The sequence below is a fragment of the Mixophyes fleayi genome, chromosome 3, assembly GCF_038048845.1.
Source record: "Mixophyes fleayi isolate aMixFle1 chromosome 3, aMixFle1.hap1, whole genome shotgun sequence".
NCBI lineage: Eukaryota > Metazoa > Chordata > Amphibia > Anura > Limnodynastidae > Mixophyes > Mixophyes fleayi.
Genome location: NC_134404.1, coordinates 1,359,116 through 1,380,212, shown reverse-complemented (window position 1 = coordinate 1,380,212; position 21,097 = coordinate 1,359,116). Strand labels below are relative to the sequence as shown.

General features: G+C 52.3%; 1 protein-coding gene across 1 annotated transcript in view; it reads left to right on the top strand.

Moving 5' to 3' along the window:
• The window catches only part of LOC142143291 (scavenger receptor cysteine-rich domain-containing group B protein-like), a 46,013-nt gene that overhangs the window by 13,511 nt on the left and 11,405 nt on the right, over positions 1-21,097 (top strand). The window contains exons 3-7 of the mRNA XM_075201008.1: positions 4,029-4,123; positions 5,802-6,362; positions 7,361-7,681; positions 7,756-8,073; positions 10,378-10,704. Coding sequence (XP_075057109.1) covers positions 4,029-4,123; positions 5,802-6,362; positions 7,361-7,681; positions 7,756-8,073; positions 10,378-10,704 — 1,622 coding nt within the window. The remainder of the gene's footprint in view (positions 1-4,028; positions 4,124-5,801; positions 6,363-7,360; positions 7,682-7,755; positions 8,074-10,377; positions 10,705-21,097) is intronic.

Here is a 21,097-nt window from a genome sequence, read left to right as displayed (position 1 = left end):
GCAAATTAGTTTTCTGTTTTGCACATAAGATAAATACTGACTGTTTTTTCATGTAGCACACAAATACTTGATAGCTTATTTGTACACTGAAATTTAAAGTTGATATTTGTGTGTTACATGAAAAAACAGTCAGTATTTAACTTATGTGCAAAACAGAATACTAATTTGCGCCACTTACATTGTAACATGGTTTTGTCCAGGAGACTGAAATAAGAAGTTTCTTTAGTTAAGATCCTTAATGAATCAGGCCCTAGATTTCTACAAGGGGACAGTGGAACATATCTCTGTTCAACTACGCGCCGTAAGAGAAGGAGATTACCCTATTAATCCAAGCGGGAATAAGACACAGTCACATCCATCTCCTGCTGAAAGTAGGACAGAGGGGACAGTGGAGCACTACACAGTCCAGTGGTGGCTCCGACTATAGTCCGGAGAGCAGTGGGGATGAGTATGCCCCTGACACTTCAGAGGAGAGTGGTTCAGACATCATTGTGCAGTGGAACAAAGAGCAGGTTCCCAGAGATGTGTCCTATGCACATTGATTCTCGACCTGATGGCCGCGGTGTTTTACGCTGGAAAGATGATGCGGTGTCCATCCAAACACTTTCTAAAACAGTGATGACTCCAGGGCGTATAACAAACAGAAGTATACTGATGTACTGTAAGAAGCCCCTCTCAAATATAGCCCGGTCTATGGCACATGCTCACCATAATGATACTGAATTAGCCTGGGCCATGACATTTTAAAGCATTCAAAAGAAAGGTGCATGCAAATTGCCTGTCTTCGAAATAGAGGCAACTTTGCCCACAACGCTGAGGCGATAAGGACAGGATGCGGCGTTCTGATACTATGCAAACTTCCAGACATAGAGATGGTTCCCGCAGTTTTCATGCACTGTGCAGCTTGCAAGAAAATACCTGTGATGACATGAAAACATTTAAGTTCAGTGGTAGCACATCTGCCTCACACCACTGGGGTCATGAGTTCAATTCCCGACCATGGCCTTATCTGTGTGGAGTTTGTATGTTCTCCCTGTGTTTGCGTGGGTTTCCTCCGGGTGCTCCGGTTTCCTCCCACACTCCAAAAACATACTAGTAGGTTAATTGGCTGCTATCAAAAAAAAAAATAAAAAAAAATGACCCTAATCTCTCTCTCTCTGTGTGTGTTAGGGAATTTAGACTGTAAGCTCCCATGGGGCAGGGACTGATGTGAGTGAATTCTCTGTACAGCGCTGCGGAATCAGTGGCGCTATATAAATAAATGGTGATGATGATGAAGTTAAACAAAGGGTTCAATAAATCTAAATTTGGCAAAAATGTCCAGTGTCTGTGTCCCTCTGCCCCCCGGCCCGCCCCTGAGTGTCTGTGTGCCCCTGCCCCCCGGGCCAGCCTGCCCCTGAGTGTCTGTGTGCCTCTGCCCCCCGGGCCAGCCCGCCCCTGAGTGTCTGTGTGCCCCTGCCCTCCAGCCCGCCCCTGAGTGTCTGTGTGCCTCTGCCCCCCGGGCCAGCCCGCCCCTGAGTGTCTGTGTGCCCCTGCCCCCCGGGCCAGCCTGCCCCTGAGTGTCTGTGTGCCTCTGCCCCCCGGCCCGCCCCTGAGTGTCTGTGTGCCTCTGTCCCTCTGCCCCCCGGCCCGCCCCTGAGTGTCTGTGTGCCTCTGCCCCCTGGGCCAGCCCGCCCCTGAGTGTCTGTGTGCCTCTGCCCCCCGGCCCGCCCCTGAGTGTCTGTGTGCCTCTGCCCCCCGGGCCAGCCCGCCCCTGAGTGCCTGTGTGCCTCTGCCCCCTGGGCCAGCCCGCCCCTGAGTGTCTGTGTGCCTCTGCCCCCCGGCCCGCCCCTGAGTGTCTGTGTGCCTCTGCCCCCCGGGCCAGCCTGCCCCTGAGTGTCTGTGTGCCCCTGCCCTCCAGCCCGCCCCTGAGTGTCTGTGTGCCCCTGCCCTCCAGCCCGCCCCTGAGTGTCTGTGTGCCCCTGCCCCCCGGGCCAGCCTGCCCCCGAGTGTCTGTGTGCCTCTGCCCCCCGGGCCAGCACACAGTGTCTGTGTGCCTCTGCCTGATCCATCAACAATGGATTTTGATCGACATGACCCCAGATTAAGTCAATAATGCATCATGCAGCATCTCTTCAGCCGGGTCAGTTCAGATGCTGGCACGAGTACATCCATACTTTGAGAAATAGACAGGTTACTGTTACACCTTCTTACATTGCTGCTAGCGGCACCACAGCGTCTGAGGTTTTATATTGAATGTTTACCATCAGGACATAACATTTCTCTAATCTTGCTTTTAATGCAATTTAACTTGCAAAATTCACATTCATCTATGATCACTTACATCTACCAGCAGTATAATTACCCCTCCTGTGCTTTTAGGCTCAGCAGATGTGTTGGTCACTCAGCGATGAAAAGGTCTAATTAACATGAGGTTACCTGTCTCCAGACAGTTTCAAAAACACATTCCCTCCACTCCCTATGCCTACTTGGGATTTCCTATAGAAAAGTTACAAAACCCAAACATGACATACTGTCTCAGAATTCAACACCTCAGAAATCAGTACATTTCTAATATACAGTATAAAAAAATGACTACATTTGTAATTATAGAAATTGGCGCACTGCACTAATCATTTAAACATATTTATACAATAACTTATTTATAAGTAATCAAGCCACAGACCGGTTGGGGCCGTGTGTGGATTTGGTACATGAGATCACCAAGTGTTACACTGAAGTAGAGAAACAAGATTTAATATGTGTGACAGAATTATTTAAATCAGCTGGTGGGCGTGGAGCAGGGGAGGAGTCCCCTGTTATTTAGTTTGGTTTAGTTCCAGCCCACCACTTGCAGGCTTCCAGGATAACCACAACTATTATGGGATGGCCGGTACTGACAAAGTGCACGGCATAGGATACAAGACTGTTCTATTTACTGAGATGGGGTCCTGTGACCTTATATGTATCCAGAACAATTATCATTTCTCCACTCAAGTTACCCAGAGATTAGTAGGGTTGTGGTTTCCAGTTATAAATAGTTGTTGTGTGTTTGTACTGTGTATTATATGCTGTCAGTATACAGGATCAGGGCTGTACTGTGTATTATATGCTCTCAGTATACAGGATCAGAGCTGTACCGTGTATTATATGCTCTCAGTATACAGGATCAGGGCTGTACTGTGTATTATATGCTCTCAGTATACGGGATCAGGGCTGTACTGTGTATTATATGCTCTCAGTATACAGGATCAGGGCTGCACTGTGTATTATATGCTGTCAGTATACAGGACCAGGGCTGTACCGTGTATTATATGCTGTCAGTATACAGGATCAGGGCTGTACCGTGTATTATATGCTGTCAGTATACAGGATCAGGGCTGTACCGTGTATTATATGCTGTCAGTATACAGGATCAGGGCTGTACCGTGTATTATATGCTGTCAGTATACAGGATCAGGGCTGTACCGTGTATTATATGCTCTCAGTATACAGGATCAGAGCTGTACCGTGTATTATATGCTCTCAGTATACAGGATCAGGGCTGTGCCGTGTATTATATGCTCTCAGTGTACAGGATCAGGGCTGTGCCGTGTATTATATGCTCTCAGTATACAGGATCAGAGCTGTACCGTGTATTATATGCTCTCAGTATACAGGATCAGGACTGTACTGTGTATTATATGCTCTCAGTATACAGGATCAGAGCTGTACCGTGTATTATATGCTCTCAGTATACAGGATCAGGGCTGTACTGTGTATTATATGCTCTCAGTATACAGGATCAGGGCTGTGCCGTGTATTATATGCTCTCAGTGTACAGGATCAGGGCTGTACTGTGTATTATATGCTCTCAGTGTACAGGATCAGGGCTGTACTGTGTATTATATGCTCTCAGTGTACAGGATCAGTGCTGTATTGTGTATTATATGCTCTCAGTATACAGGATCTGGGTGCTGAATAAACAGACTTTTTGACCTAACCTCCCTCTGTCACTTACACATTAACCATCTGATAAACATGACCTGGGATCCCTCCTACTACGACAGAACAGAAGCAGCTGGACTCTGCAGTCAGTTACATCCATCCACCATGTCGGTCCTCATCCTCCTCTTGATGGCCCTTCCCTGCGCTGCTGCTGGAGGTCAGTCCCCTCTATCTGCTATCACTGGAGGTCAGTCCTCTCTATCTGCTATCACTGGGGGTCAGTCCTCTCTATCTGCTATCACTGGAGGTCAGTCCTCTCTATCTGCTATCACTGGGGGTCAGTCCCCCTATCTGCTATCACTGGAGGTCAGTCCTCTCTATCTGCTTTCACTGGAGGTCAGTCCCCCCTATCTGCTATCACTGGAGGTCAGTCCTCTCTATCTGCTATCACTGGGGGGTCAGTCCTCTCTATCTGCTATCACTGGAGGTCAGTCCTCTCTCTCTGCTATCACTTGGGGTCAGTCCCCTCTATCTGCTATCACTGGAGGTCAGTCCTCTCTATCTGCTATCACTGGAGGTCAGTCCTCTCTATCTGCTATCACTGGAGGTCAGTCCTCTCTATCTGCTATCACTGGAGGTCAGTCCTCTCTATCTGCTATCACTGGGGGTCAGTCCTCTCTATCTGCTATCACTGGAGGTCAGTCCTCTCTATCTGCTTTCACTGGAGGTCAGTCCCCCCTATCTGCTATCACTGGAGGTCAGTCCTCTCTATCTGCTATCACTGGGGGGTCAGTCCTCTCTATCTGCTATCACTGGAGGTCAGTCCTCTCTCTCTGCTATCACTTGGGGTCAGTCCCCTCTATCTGCTATCACTGGAGGTCAGTCCTCTCTATCTGCTATCACTGGAGGTCAGTCCTCTCTATCTGCTATCACTGGAGGTCAGTCCTCTCTATCTGCTATCACTGGAGGTCAGTCCTCTCTATCTGCTATCACTGGGGGTCAGTCCTCTCTATCTGCTATCACTGGGTGTCAGTCCTCTCTATCTATCACTGGAGGTCAGTCCTCTCTATCTGCTATCACTGGAGGTCAGTCCTCTATCTGCTATCACTGGAGGTCAGTCCTCTATCTGCTATCACTGGAGGTCAGTCCTCTCTATCTGCTATCACTGGGGGTCAGTCCTCTCTATCTGCTATCACTGGAGGTCAGTCCTCTCTCTCTGCTATCACTGGGGGTCAGTCCTCTCTATCTGCTATCACTGGGGGTCAGTCCTCTCTATCTGCTATCACTGGGGGTCAAACAGATATAACACTTTTTGCTTCCAATAGTTTATCCATTGTCCTCAGGGACAGGATTACCTGTTCTCTGAAAATCGAGAAGTGGCATCTGGTGTCCTAGAGGTAAGTACTGGCAGTGGTATCTGAGGTCCTAGAGGTTATCACTGGCAGTGGTATCTGAGGTCCTAGAGGTTATCACTGGCAGTGGTATCTTGTTTTGATGGCCAACACTTGTTATTTCATTATGAGGGCACAATTTATATGGCACACTGGTGGAACTGTAAGTGCTAGCATGCTCATAGGCGTAATTCCATGCTGGCACTTGTAGTGCCATTGGTGAGCAGTATAAATGCTGCTCCTATCATTAAATAATAGTTGCCCCGACCTTAGTGAATTATTGCCCCATTGCAGCTCTGTAATATGCCTAGAAGGTTATGTTTGTAGTTGTTATCTGTATACAGGGCAGGGACGGGACATATAAACGTGTCCTCAGAAGAGATGTCTCGGTACACATGCCGTGTCTGACATTGTCAGGGGTATCAGTACACATGTCGGAGGCTGTTCTTCAAGCTTAGGACCTATACCTTCCTATAATGGTACAATCCTTCCTGTCTCTTGCAGGTTGTTCCAGCGCTGTGCACACTAACTCGCACATCACCATATTTAATGACCGTTTTGAATACATGGGCAATTTACCCGAGTTTGAAGAACTCAGAAAGTTTGTAGAAAATCTACAACCCTCAAACCATACAATTAATCTCCATCTTCACTGTTATGATCCCGGTAAACTGAGCAAGTATATCCGTGACAATCAGGCAATGGGAACGGTCAGTTATACTGTGCAGAGAAGCCACATTGTTGAGTTTATTAACTCAATGACCTGGAAGCCATCGGTCACCACGGCCCGCACCTCGCACATCCTCATTCTCATGCTGGATGGCTATGACCCGTACATCTTTATGAAACCCAAAATACAGAAAATGAAGAGAGCTGGACTAGAGATCTTTGTAATGGGATTTAAGAAAATAAAGCACCATGACTTGGATGATGTGGCGTCCTACCCGGCAGAAACCCACTCGTTTAACTGGCGGCAGTATCCAAATGGCAGAGCAGCTCTGTCTGAGTTGGCACAATCGGTTTGTCGCAGTCTTGAGGCCAAGGAACGCAACGCAAAAAAAACCCGTAAGTAATTCACCTGAATTCACAGAAAAATATCCATAAAACATAAATAGCACCTAAACCTGCTACAAAAGCAGCTTGATAATAACAGTCACAGAACTGTTTTACAATTAATACCATAAATAGATGAAACGTCAAAGAAATCGAAGAATGTAATCTCCAAAAATGTCTATCTGTGTCTACTGTACATAAGACGCAACGTAACGTTGACACGTTCTATCTTACTGGGGATACGCCAGCCCGCCCTTCACATCCTCATTCCATCTCGTAGTGCATAGAGAGGGAGGAGGACGCCCTAATATTGCGCATGTATGGAAAGGAAAAGAGACTTGCGTCTAACTCTACATAAGCCCCAATCTTCTAGAAGACCGCAAATAATACAACGCGTTTCATTACCATTTTGTGTTTTCATCAAAGGCTTTTATGTAACATGATTTATTTTCATGACATTGTCGCTGACAGTCTATCCTATCATATAACGATTACTTCTACATGTTTAACTTACAACATGTTTCATTTCACCTTAATCTGTGCATGCTAAGTACAAGTGAACACGTAGCTGTATCAATCTCCTCAAGTAATCCTCACAGAATTTACACTTCACACACACTGGTGATTCTGGGTGACAACATACAATTAGGAGATTTCCTGGCCAATGACACTGGAGCCTGGAGACAGTGACTCTTGTGGTGTAGACATGGCATCGTATAGCTTCTTCCCCTTACAGTAAGATCACAGATGTTCACTGCAAACCTCTGTGCAAGAGGAACCAAAAGTGATGAATGTGAGATATAACCAGGTAAAGGAGGGACATCATGTGTATCATACATTAACACACACTGAATGTTTTGTTTACGGGTGAGTCAGTGACTGGGAATGGAGATAGACTTTCACATAAAGAAGGCAGCATACAATGCTTTTATTGGTAAACTGAGCTGTCCTGACATTCAGGATACAGACTGTGCAGAAATGCATCTGCTGATTCCTCTTCTTTTTGCCAGTCCTCTCGCAGGTACGGCTGGTTGGTGGCCGGGATCTCTGCCAGGGGAGAGTGGAAGTCTTGTATAATAATACCTGGGGCTGGTTGAGTGATGAACACTTGGACAGGCATGTGGCTGATGTCATCTGCAGACAGCTGAATTGTGGACCATCGGTGGAGGCCTTGAAAGGAGATGCATTTGGTCCTGCACCCGGACACGTTCTGGAAAAGGTGCTCTGTACTGGAGATGAACATGAGATTTCACAGTGCTTACTGGGTCAATGGGATGAACAAGACCACAAGGAGATTCAGCACAGTGCGGGCGTTACCTGCTTATCTTCTGGTGAGTCTTATATGTCCTCTATATATTGCTATTTGCATGTTCCTTACACCATGGTTTTCTTGTCTGTCTTCCAGGACTCACCAGTGTTAGACTTGTGAATGGATCTGGAACCTGTGATGGGATAGTTGAAATATCTCTAAATAACACATGGAATAGAATCTGTCTCTGGAACTTTGACCTGCGGGAAGCTGCAGTGGTGTGCAGACAGCTGGGCTGTGGACCTCTCCTGAAGATCCAGGAGAATATTATGGGGGATGGTTCTGAGGTTCAGATGGTGGAGAAAACTCATTGCTCAGGGGCAGAGTCTCAGTTGTCTGAGTGCAGCATCAGTCTGTGGAGTAAAGAGCCATGTTTCCACAATGTTCATGCTGGACTTGTCTGCTCTCCATCAGGTAAGAGACCTACAGAGCTTGTGTGACACGATAGGCTTATCCTGCAATCCTGGCTCGCTGCCGCAAGTGATGTTACCGCTTCTCTTGGGGTTCATTCTACTACCAGTAACCTGTCTTACTGACAACTGTCCTACTGGTGCTACTCAGCCACCAACTGTACACTAGTTGTAAGAGAATAGAAGCTACCACCACAAAGCTCCTTCACCGGCACCTGGAGTGTCTTACTTCTGGGTGTTGTGTATAGTTCCCACAGCACCTCTTCACACAACACAGACAGAGGATGGATGAGAGTGTTAGTCCTTATCTGTAGGACACAGGAATACAGCAGGTATAGGGGTCTCACAGGACGGCCGGGGGATGGATGAGTGTTAGTCCTTATCTGTAGGACACAGGAATACAGCAGGTGTAGGGGTCTCACAGGACGGCCGGGGGATGGATGAGTGTTAGTCCTTATCTGTAGGACACAGGAATACAGCAGGTATAGGGGTCTCACAGGACAGCCGGGGGATGGATGAGTGTTAGTCCTTATCTGTAGGACACAGGAATACAGCAGGTATAGGGGTCTCACAGGACAGCCGGGGGATGGGTGAGAGTGTTGGTCCTTATCTGTAGGACACATGAATACAGCAGGTATAGGGGTCTCACAGGACAGCCGGGGGGATGGATGAGAGTGTTAGTCCTTATCTGTAGGACACAGGAATACAGCAGGTATAGGGGTCTCACAGGACAGCCGGGGGATGGATGAGTGTTAGTCCTTATCTGTAGGACACAGGAATACAGCAGGTATAGGGGTCTCACAGGACAGCCGGGGGATGGGTGAGAGTGTTGGTCCTTATCTGTAGGACACATGAATACAGCAGGTATAGGGGTCTCACAGGACAGCCGGGGGGATGGATGAGAGTGTTAGTCCTTATCTGTAGGACACAGGAATACAGCAGGTATAGGAGTCTCACAGGACAGATGGGGGATGGATGAGAGTGTTAGTCCTTATCTGTAGGACACAGGAATACAGCAGGTATAGGGGTCTCACAGGACAGCCGGGGGATGGATGAGAGTGTTAGTACTTATCTGTAGGACACAGGAATACAGCAGGTACAGGGGTCTCACAGGACAGCCGGGGGATGGATGAGAGTGTTAGTCCTTATCTGTAGGACACAGGAATACAGCAGGTATAGGGGTCTCACAGGATGGCCGGGGGATGGATGAGAGTGTTAGTCCTTATCTGTAGGACACAGGAATACAGCAGGTATAGGGGTCTCACAGGACAGCCGGGGGATGGATGAGAGTGTTAGTCCTTATCTGTAGGACACAGGAATACAGCAGGTATAGGGGTCTCACAGGACAGCCGGGGGATGGATGAGAGTGTTAGTCCTTATCTGTAGGACACAGGAATACAGCAGGTATAGGGGTCTCACAGGACAGCCGGGGGATGGATGAGAGTGTTAGTCCTTATCTGTAGGACACAGGAATACAGCAGGTATAGGGGTCTCACAGGACAGATGGGGGATGGGTGACAGTGTTAGTCCTTATCTGTAGGACACAGGAATACAGCAGGTATAGGGGTCTCACAGGACAGCCGGGGGATGGATGAGAGTGTTAGTCCTTATCTGTAGGACACAGGAATACAGCAGGTATAAGTGTCATGGTGGATCTTATAGGAAGGATGTTGCTTGTTGCTCATATAGAGCCCTAACAAGGTAAGTGTCCCTCTATGGTAGTGATGACCAGCCAGCAGTACAAGAAGATACACACAGAATACAGAAACATGAGCTGTGTAGATGGAGTCACTAGAGGAAACAATGTCCTGGGATAGAATCTTCCATTGCCGTAATGTGTTTTTAGAGTCCACAGTTTGCAGGAATTAGAGTCTATATATAGATCTATAAGAATAATGTTGTTCTGTGATGTGGTTGAGGAATAACTGGGGAGAAGTTCATGCAGATGAGAAATGATGGGGGGAATTCTGAGTGAAAAACATACCCCCATATTATGCCAGGGAAATCCTATGCACAATGTGCAATGAGGGGAATATTCCACAGATGTTTAGAACATTTTGCTCATCTGTATTAGTCACATATATTAGGGCTCATCTCGGAAGATGTTTTCTCACTGCACCCTATACAACAAGGGGTTACAGCCGATGAGAACACTGCTAACGCTGGCGATAACCCCACAGGCGGTATGCCCCGTTGGTGATGTAATGTTGTGGGAGAAGCCTACTTAACAAGTATCATCATACTACCTGTCAGATGGTATTAACAAATCCTTTATTCATTGTTCTGTTCTGACCTTGTGTCTATACAGCTCTCTCCAAGGTGACGGTGACTGGCGGTATCGGTCCATGTGCCGGGAGAGTGAAGGTATACCACAATAACAAGCTGAGCGCGGTGTGCGCTGATCATTGGACCGTGGCAGAAGAGGCCGTGCTCTGTAAACAGATCGGGTGTGGACCAACTATCGAGCTGGCTGAAGTCAGGAAAGTGGCGATACCCAGGGGAGCATTCCCCCAGGCTGATGTCCGCAGTGTGCACTGTGGGGGCAGTGAAGCAACTCTGTCCCACTGTGGGTCTGTTGTATCTAAAGGATCCAGCTGTGACGCCTGGGAAGCGGAGGTGCTGTGTTCACAGTCAGGTATGGAGATTGCAGAGTTACTGTAGGAGCCGAGGGTCTAACAAGAAGGGAGTTTGTGGATGGGCTCCCACTCCACGCGCTTTACTGTGCCCACTATACTTATGTAAAGGTAGAAAGTTCTGACCCGGTGGTTCAGTGAGGCTCTGGGGTTCCAGTCATATAAGGAGTCGATCTCTGGTCCTGAATGCAGGGACTGTTAAGAGGAAGTACAGGAAGATCCACACCGGCCCTATGTTCACAGGTAAAGAGTGGTAACCAGGTATAACCCTTTCATAGATTTTCAGACATGGCCTACAGAGGGCCAGACTTACAGCACTGTGCATACCTCCAACTGTCCTGATTTTAGTGGGACAGTTCCAAATTATGGGCACCAAAAGGGGCGGAAGGGGGGCATATGCCCCCCCCCCGGACCAGACAGAAATGATCTATTTTGGTCCGGTGGATTGACCGGTAGCTGGACCCCTCCTCCGGGACCAGCTACCTTTCATATTGGCTGTGGATCCTCCTGATCCATCCATTCCCCTTCCCCCTATCTGTGAGAGTCTAGCTGTCACATAGGAGGTGCACCACATGACAGGTGTCGTCCCATGTGAGAAGTGCTGTAGACAGCGCGTGCGGAGGGAGCAAGGTAAGTGTGGGGGGGAATGTTAACTGTGTGTCCGGGTGTGCTGATAGGGCGTGTGTGTGTGTCCCCCGGTGTGCTGATAGGGCGCGTGTGTGTGTGTGTGTGTGTGTCCCGGTGTGCTGATAGGGCGTGTGTGTGTGTGTGTGTGTGTCCCGGTGTGCTGATAGGGCGTGTGTGTGTGTGTCCCGGTGTGCTGATAGGGCGTGTGTGTGTGTCCCGGTGTGCTGATAGGGCGTGTGTGTGTGTGTGTGTGTCCCGGTGTGCTGATAGGGCGTGTGTGTGTGTGTGTGTGTCCCGGTGTGCTGATAGGGCGTGTGTGTGTGTGTGTGTGTGTGTGTGTGTGTGTGTGTGTGTGTCCCGGTGTGCTGATAGGGCGTGTGTGTGTCCCGGTGTGCTGATAGGGCGTGTGTGTGTGTGTGTGTGTGTCCCGGTGTGCTGATAGGGCGTGTGTGTGTGTGTCCCGGTGTGCTGATAGGGCGTGTGTGTGTGTGTGTGTGTGTGTGTGTGTGTCCCGGTGTGCTGATAGGGCGTGTGTGTGTGTGTGTGTGTCCCGGTGTGCTGATAGGGCGTGTGTGTGTGTGTCCCGGTGTGCTGATAGGGCGTGTGTGTGTGTGTGTGTGTGTGTGTGTGTGTGTCCCGGTGTGCTGATAGGGCGTGTGTGTGTGTGTGTGTGTCCCGGTGTGCTGATAGGGCGTGTGTGTGTGTGTCCCGGTGTGCTGATAGGGCGGGTGTGTGTGTGTGTCCCGGTGTGCTGATAGGGCGGGTGTGTGTGTGTGTGTGTCCCGGTGTGCTGATAGGGCGTGTGTGTGTGTGTGTGTGTGTCCCGGTGTGCTGATAGGGCGTGTGTGTGTGTGTGTCCCGGTGTGCTGATAGGGCGTGTGTGTGTGTGTGTGTGTCCCGGTGTGCTGATAGGGCGTGTGTGTGTGTGTGTGTCCCGGTGTGCTGATAGGGCGGGTGTGTGTGTGTCCCGGTGTGCTGATAGGGCGGGTGTGTGTGTCCCGGTGTGTTGATAGGGCGTGTGTGTGTGTCCCGGTGTGCTGATAGGGTGTGTGTGTGTGTGTCCCGGTGTGCTGATAGGGCGCGTGTGTGTGTGTGTCCCGGTGTGCTGATAGGGCGCGTGTGTGTGTGTGTGTGTCCCGGTGTGCTGATAGGGCGTGTGTGTGTGTGTGTGTGTCCCGATGTGCTGATAGGGCGCGTGTGTGTGTGTGTGTCCCGGTGTGCTGATAGGGCGGGTGTGTGTGTGTGTGTGTCCCGGTGTGCTGATAGGGCGGGTGTGTGTGTGTGTGTCCCGGTGTGCTGATAGGGCGGGTGTGTGTGTGTGTGTGTGTCCCGGTGTGCTGATAGGGCGGGTGTGTGTGTGTGTGTGTGTGTGTCCCGGTGTGCTGATAGGGCGGGGGTGTGTGTGTGTGTCCCGGTGTGTTGATAGGGCGTGTGTGTGTGTGTGTGTGTGTGTGTGTGTGTCCCGGTGTGTTGATAGGGCGTGTGTGTGTGTGTGTGTGTGTGTCCCGGTGTGCTGATAGGGCGGGTGTGTGTGTCCCGGTGTGTTGATAGGGCGTGTGTGTGTGTCCCGGTGTGCTGATAGGGTGTGTGTGTGTGTGTCCCGGTGTGCTGATAGGGCGCGTGTGTGTGTGTGTCCCGGTGTGCTGATAGGGCGCGTGTGTGTGTGTGTGTGTCCCGGTGTGCTGATAGGGCGTGTGTGTGTGTGTGTGTGTCCCGATGTGCTGATAGGGCGCGTGTGTGTGTGTGTGTGTCCCGGTGTGCTGATAGGGCGGGTGTGTGTGTGTGTGTGTCCCGGTGTGCTGATAGGGCGGGTGTGTGTGTGTGTGTCCCGGTGTGCTGATAGGGCGGGTGTGTGTGTGTGTGTGTGTGTCCCGGTGTGCTGATAGGGCGGGTGTGTGTGTGTGTGTGTGTGTGTCCCGGTGTGCTGATAGGGCGGGGGTGTGTGTGTGTGTCCCGGTGTGCTGATAGGGCGGGTGTGTGTGTGTGTGTCCCGGTGTGCTGATAGGGCGTGTGTGCGTGTGTGTGTGTGTGTGTGTGTGTCCCGGTGTGCTGATAGGGCGGGTGTGTGTGTGTGTGTCCCGGTGTGCTGATAGGGCGTGTGTGTGTGTCCCGGTGTGCTGATAGGGCGTGTGTGTGTGTCCCGGTGTGCTGATAGGGCGTGTGTGTGTGTCCCGGTGTGCTGATAGGGCGTGTGTGTGTGTGTGTGTCCCGGTGTGCTGATAGGGCGTGTGTGTGTGTCCCGGTGTGCTGATAGGGCGTGTGTGTGTGTGTGTGTGTGTGTGTGTGTCCCGGTGTGTTGATAGGGCGTGTGTGTGTGTGTGTGTGTGTGTGTGTGTGTCCCGGTGTGTTGATAGGGCGTGTGTGTGTGTGTGTGTGTGTGTCCCGGTGTGTTGATAGGGCGTGTGTGTGTGTCCCGGTGTGCTGATAGGGCGTGTGTGTGTGTGTCCCGGTGTGCTGATAGGGCGTGTGTGTGTGTGTCCCGGTGTGCTGATAGGGCGTGTGTGTGTGTGTGTGTCCCGGTGTGCTGATAGGGCGTATGTGTGTGTCCCGGTGTGCTGATAGGGCGTGTGTGTGTGTGTCCCGGTGTGCTGATAGGGCGTGTGTGTGTGTGTGTGTCCCGGTGTGCTGATAGGGCGTGTGTGTGTGTCCCGGTGTGCTGATAGGGCGTGTGTGTGTGTCCCGGTGTGCTGATAGGGCGTGTGTGTGTGTGTCCCGGTGTGCTGATAGGGCGTGTGTGTGTGTGTCCCGGTGTGCTGATAGGGCGTGTGTGTGTGTGTCCCGGTGTGCTGATAGGGCGTGTGTGTGTGTCCCGGTGTGCTGATAGGGCGTGTGTGTGTGTCCCCCGGTGTGCTGATAGGGCGTGTGTGTGTGTGTGTGTCCGTCCCGGTGTGCTGATAGGGCGTGTGTGTGTGTGTGTGTGTCCCGGTGTGCTGATAGGGCGTGTGTGTGTGTGTGTCCCGGTGTGCTGATAGGGCGGGTGTGTGTGTGTGTCCCGGTGTGCTGATAGGGCGTGTGTGTGTGTGTGTGTGTCCCGGTGTGCTGATAGGGCGTGTGTGTGTGTGTGTCCCGGTGTGCTGATAGGGCGGGTGTGTGTGTGTGTCCCGGTGTGCTGATAGGGCGGGTGTGTGTGTGTGTCCCGGTGTGCTGATAGGGCGGGTGTGTGTGTGTGTGGGTGTCCCGGTGTGCTGATAGGGCGTGTGTGTGTGTGTGTGTGTGTCCCGGTGTGTTGATAGGGCGTGTGTGTGTGTGTGTGTGTGTGTGTGTGTGTGTGTGTGTGTCCCGGTGTGCTGATAGGGCGGGTGTGTGTGTGTGTCCCGGTGTGCTGATAGGGCGGGTGTGTGTGTGTGTGTCCCGGTGTGCTGATAGGGCGGGTGTGTGTGTGTGTGTCCCGGTGTGCTGATAGGGCGGGTGTGTGTGTGTGTGTCCCGGTGTGCTGATAGGGCGAGTGTGTGTGTGTGTGTCCCGGTGTGCTGATAGGGCGGGTGTGTGTGTGTGTCCCGGTGTGCTCATAGGGCGGGTGTGTGTGTCCCGGTGTGCTGATAGGGCGGGTGTGTGTGTGGGTGTCCCGGTGTGCTGATAGGGCGGGTGTGTGTGGGTGTCCCGGTGTGCTGATAGGGCGTGTGTGTGTGTGTGTGTCCCGGTGTGCTGATAGGGCGTGTGTGTGTGTGTGTGTCCCGGTGTGCTGATAGGGCGTGTGTGTGTGTCCCGGTGTGCTGATAGGGCGTGTGTGTGTGTGTCCCGGTGTGCTGATAGGGCGTGTGTGTGTGTGTCCCGGTGTGCTGATAGGGCGTGTGTGTGTGTGTCCCGGTGTGCTGATAGGGCGTGTGTGTGTGTCCCGGTGTGCTGATAGGGCGTGTGTGTGTGTCCCCCGGTGTGCTGATAGGGCGTGTGTGTCCGTCCCGGTGTGCTGATAGGGCGTGTGTGTGTGTGTGTCCCGGTGTGCTGATAGGGCGTGTGTGTGTGTGTGTCCCGGTGTGCTGATAGGGCGGGTGTGTGTGTGTGTCCCGGTGTGCTGATAGGGCGGGTGTGTGTGTGTGTGTCCCGGTGTGCTGATAGGGCGGGGTGTGTGTCCCGGTGTGCTGATAGGGCGGGTGTGTGTGTGGGTGTCCCGGTGTGCTGATAGGGCGGGTGTGTGTGTGGGTGTCCCGGTGTGCTGATAGGGCGGGTGTGTGTGTGGGTGTCCCGGTGTGCTGATAGGGCGGGTGTGCTGATAGGGCGGGTGTGTGTGTGGGTGTCCGGGTGTGCTGATAGGGCGGGTGTGTGTGTGGGTGTCCGGGTGTGCTGATAGGGCGGGTGTGTGTGTGGGTGTCCCGGTGTGCTGATAGGGCGGGTGTGTGTGTGTGGGTGTCCCGGTGTGCTGATAGGGCGGGTGTGTGTGTGGGTGTCCCGGTGTGCTGATAGGGCGGGTGTGTGTGTGGGTGTCCCGGTGTGCTGATAGGGCGGGTGTGTGTGTGGGTGTCCCGGTGTGCTGATAGGGCGGGTGTGTGTGTGGGTGTCCCGGTGTGCTGATAGGGCGGGTGTGTGTGTGGGTGTCCCGGTGTGCTGATAGGGCGGGTGTGTGTGTGGGTGTCCCGGTGTGCTGATAGGGCGGGTGTGTGTGTGGGTGTCCCGGTGTGCTGATAGGGCGGGTGTGTGTGTGGGTGTCCCGGTGTGCTGATAGGGCGGGTGTGTGTGTGGGTGTCCCGGTGTGCTGATAGGGCGGGTGTGTGTGTGGGTGTCCCGGTGTGCTGATAGGGCGGGTGTGTGTGTGGGTGTCCCGGTGTGCTGATAGGGCGGGTGTGTGTGTGGGTGTCCCGGTGTGCTGATAGGGCGGGTGTGTGTGTGGGTGTCCCGGTGTGCTGATAGGGCGGGTGTGTGTGTGTGTCCCGGTGTGCTGATAGGGCGGGTGTGTGTGTGTGTGTGTGTCCCGGTGTGCTGATAGGGCGGGTGTGTGTGTGTGTGGGTGTCCCGGTGTGCTGATAGGGCGGGTGTGTGTGTGTGTGGGTGTCCCGGTGTGCTGATAGGGCGGGTGTGTGTGGGTGTCCCGGTGTGCTGATAGGGCGGGTGTGTGGGTGTCCCGGTGTGCTGATAGGGCGGGTGTGTGGGTGTCCCGGTGTGCTGATAGGGCGTGTGTGTGTGTGTGTGTGTGTGTGTCCCGGTGTGCTGATAGGGCGGGTGTGTGTGTGTGTCCCGGTGTGCTGATAGGGCGGGTGTGTGTGTGTGTCCCGGTGTGCTGATAGGGCGTGTGTGTGTGTGTGTGTGTGTGTCCCGGTGTGCTGATAGGGCGGGTGTGTGTGTGTGTCCCGGTGTGCTGATAGGGCGGGTGTGTGTGTGTGTGTGTGGGTGTCCCGGTGTGCTGATAGGGCGTGTGTGTGTCCCGGTGTGTTGATAGGGCGTGTGTGTGTGTGTGTGTGTGTGTGTGTCCCGGTGTGCTGATAGGGCGGGTGTGTGTGTCCCGGTGTGCTGATAGGGCGGGTGTGTGTGTGTGTGTCCCGGTGTGCTGATAGGGCGGGTGTGTGTGTGTGTGTCCCGGTGTGCTGATAGGGCGGGTGTGTGTGTGTGTGTGTCCCGGTGTGCTGATAGGGCGGGTGTGTGTGTGTGTCCCGGTGTGCTCATAGGGCGGGTGTGTGTGTGTGGGTGTCCCGGTGTGCTGATAGGGCGGGTGTGTGTGTGGGTGTCCCGGTGTGCTGATAGGGCGGGTGTGTGTGTGGGTGTCCCGGTGTGCTGATAGGGCGGGTGTGTGTGTGGGTGTCCCGGTGTGCTGATAGGGCGGGTGTGTGTGGGTGTCCCGGTGTGCTGATAGGGCGGGTGTGTGTGGGTGTCCCGGTGTGCTGATAGGGCGGGTGTGTGTGGGTGTCCCGGTGTGCTGATAGGGCGGGTGTGTGTGGGTGTCCCGGTGTGCTGATAGGGCGCGTGTGTGTGTGTGTGTGTCCCGGTGTGCTGATAGGGCGCGTGTGTGTGTGTGTGTCCCGGTGTGCTGATAGGGCGTGTGTGTGTGTGTGTGTCCCGGTGTGCTGATAGGGCGTGTGTGTGTGTGTGTGTTTGTGTGTGTGTGTCCCGGTGTGCTGATAGGGCGGGTGTGTGTGTGTGTCCCGGTGTGCTGATAGGGCGGGTGTGTGTGTGGGTGTCCCGGTGTGCTGATAGGGCGTGTGTGTGTGTGTGTGTCCCGGTGTGCTGATAGGGCGTGTGTGTGTGTGTGTGTTTGTGTGCGTGTGTCCCGGTGTGCTGATAGGGCGGGTGTGTGTGTGTGGGTGTCCCGGTGTGCTGATAGGGCGGGTGTGTGTGTGGGTGTCCCGGTGTGCTGATAGGGCGGGTGTGTGTGTGGGTGTCCCGGTGTGCTGATAGGGCGGGTGTGTGTGTGGGTGTCCCGGTGTGCTGATAGGGCGGGTGTGTGTGTGGGTGTCCCGGTGTGCTGATAGGGCGGGTGTGTGTGTGGGTGTCCCGGTGTGCTGATAGGGCGGGTGTGTGTGTGGGTGTCCCGGTGTGCTGATAGGGCGGGTGTGTGTGTGGGTGTCCCGGTGTGCTGATAGGGCGGGTGTGTGTGTGTCCCGGTGTGCTGATAGGGCGGGTGTGTGTGTGTGTGGGTGTCCCGGTGTGCTGATAGGGCGGGTGTGTGGGTGTCCCGGTGTGCTGATAGGGCGTGTGTGTGTGTCCCGGTGTGTGCTGATAGGGCGTGTGTGTGTGTCCCGGTGTGCTGATAGGGCGTGTGTGTGTGTCCCGGTGTGCTGATAGGGCGTGTGTGTGTGTGTGTGTGTGTGTGTGTGTGTGTGTCCCGGTGTGCTGATAGGGCGTGTGTGTGTCCCCCGGTGTGCTGATAGGGCGTGTGTGTGTGTGTGTCCCGGTGTGTGCTGATAGGGCGTGTGTGTGTGTCCCGGTGTGTGCTGATAGGGCGTGTGTGTGTGTCCCGGTGTGTGCTGATAGGGCGTGTGTGTGTGTCCCGGTGTGTGCTGATAGGGCGTGTGTGTGTCCCGGTGTGTGCTGATAGGGCGTGTGTGTGTCCCGGTGTGTGCTGATAGGGCGTGCGTGTGTGTGTGTCCCGGTGTGTGCTGATAGGGCGTGTGTGTGTGTCCCGGTGTGTGCTGATAGGGCGTGTGTGTGTGTCCCGGTGTGTGCTGATAGGGCGTGTGTGTGTGTCCCGGTGTGTGCTGATAGGGCGTGTGTGTGTCCCGGTGTGTGCTGATAGGGCGTGTGTGTGTCCCGGTGTGTGCTGATAGGGCGTGCGTGTGTGTGTGTCCCGGTGTGTGCTGATAGGGCGCGTGTGTGTGTCCCAGCGTGCTGATACGGTGTGTGCTGATATAGTGTGTGCTGATATGGGGGGTGTGTCCCGGTGTGCTGATATGGGGGGTGTGTCCCGGTGTGCTGATATGGGGGGTGTGTCCCGGTGTGCTGATATGGGGGGTGTGTCCCAGTGTGCTGATATGGGGGGTTTGTCCCAGTGTGCTGATATGGGGGGTTTGTCCCAGTGTGCTGATATGGTGTGTGCCCCGGTGTGCTGATATGGGGGGTGTGTCCCCGTGTGCTGATATGGGGGGTGTGTCCCCGTGTGCTGATATGGGGGGTGTGTCCCCGTGTGCTGATATGGGGGGTGTGTCCCCGTGAGCTGATATGGGGGGTGTGTCACCGTGTGCTGATATGGGGGGTGTGTCCCCGTGTGCTGATATGGGGGGTGTGTCCCAGTGTGCTGATATGGGGGGGTGTGTCCCAGTGTGCTGATATGGGGGGTGTGTCCCAGTGTGCTGATATGGGGGGTGTGTCCCAGTGTGCCGATATAGCCATACTTGCCTACTTTTGCAAGCAGCTTTCTGGGAGGGGGAGTCCGTCGAGGGGGGCGTGGCCACACGTGGTGCACCATTAGGCTCCGCCCCCGCCATCTTCAACAACGCCGAAATCTGGATCCGGGATTTTTGCCTGCTCTCTTGGGAGTCCGGGAGAACTCCTAAAAATTTATTTATTTTTATTATTTAAGATCTATCACTTATAGTAATAACGTATTGCTGAATTAGTCAACCCTAAAATAGCCTCTTTTTATATTGATATAGTACCGCAAACCACCCATTAAGGATGGGCCGCTACTTATGGGCCAGTGCTGTGTGCTTAACCCCCGGGCTAAAGTCTGCCAGCCCTCCCCGGCTTATTTTGCCCTGTTTCTGTGCATAGACATTTTGGGAGGTATTTGTAGTCCGAGACACTTACGCCCCAGTCACTAATGAGAGGGGGACCAGGGATGTGCCGGCACGGATACTGTACAGTAAGGTTGTGAAGATACATGTGAACTCTTTCATACATGAGCGATGATATTTACACCTACATAAACCTGGTGCATCTTCTCTCTGGAATCTTCTAGATTTACGATGCCTGTAACTTAATATACCGACTAGTGTGCAGACCTGTCTTTAAGTTCAATTCAAAATCATAAGACGCTTGTCTTACCCAAAATGTCCACAAGATGGCGGTCCACCCCAGGAAAAGTCACATGATCTGAAGCTCCATCATGACAATGCTGATTAAAGATACACAAGGGTTAAGATTAGTAGGTTAAGGCCAATGAGACAGCGGCACTTTGTGCGCCCACATATCACAGGGAACCTTTACGGATCACTGGGTGTAATATACGGTATATATACCCATATAACAACACTGACAATCCGTGTCACAAGTAAATGAAATCATCAATAACGAAAACATTAAATAAGCGTTATTCAAATCATTAGATGGAGAAAGGCTGGGACCAGCGTAGGTGCTATAACTAATATCATCTGGATTACAGATATACAATACATATCTATCTCCAGAAGGCCTGGTTATTGCGTGTGCGTGTGTGTGTATATATATATATATATATATATATATATTTATATTACACACACTGCCTATGTTTTTAATATGTTTATTTGGATTGTTGATATAATTTATTTGTAATAAGGATTCAGTTATCAGCCCTTACAACGCCTTCTATAATTGGAATATTTAATTATTTTATGATTCATAATATGGATATAAATACTGTATATTTACATATACCTAAACATGAGTTTGGGTATATGCAGAACCCTACCCCTAACCCTAAAACTCCGTCATGTGGCCGGTGAAGACTATTACTAGATATTGCCTTTAAAATAACCTTTTCTGGGGGCCCTGTCCCCATGTTCTGCTTGGTGAAGCCTATTTAATAAGGATAATGCTGACACGTATCACCCTCAGGATATAGAATCTTCCACATCACTCCCCAGTATTACATAGACTCTGGTCGCTGCTTTTACTGCGGGATTAAATCTAAAATCAAAACAAGTATAATAAGAAAAATGTCAAAAAGTAAAAAGAGTGGAATGAATACAATCCCAGCCCTATCCCTGATCCAAGTGTACATGTCAGGGACTGATGTGAGTTCTCTGTACTGCGCTGTGGAATTAGTGGTGCTATATAAATAACATGATGATGAAGCTATGATAGGCTGGTGATACTATAGCAGGGAAACCGCAGTGTGGGGTCCCCCTGTCATGATGTCACCCCACCCTTTTAGGACCGGGACATATTCCCCCTAGAAGAAAACAGTAAGGCTCACCAACCCCCCTAAAGCAGAGAGTGTGTGGTAATAAACGGTTAACAAAATTAGAAAAATGTATATCGTTGTTGGGGCACTACTGGTGCCAGCATGCCCTGGCATCCGAATAGAAATCTCTTCCTCCAACATCTCTCATATCCCTCCTGCCTCACCCGCTCCTCACTGCCCTCCAACCAGCTTACTATGTGCTCCTTCTACCTACAGTGAGGCAGTTTGTTTCTTACTTC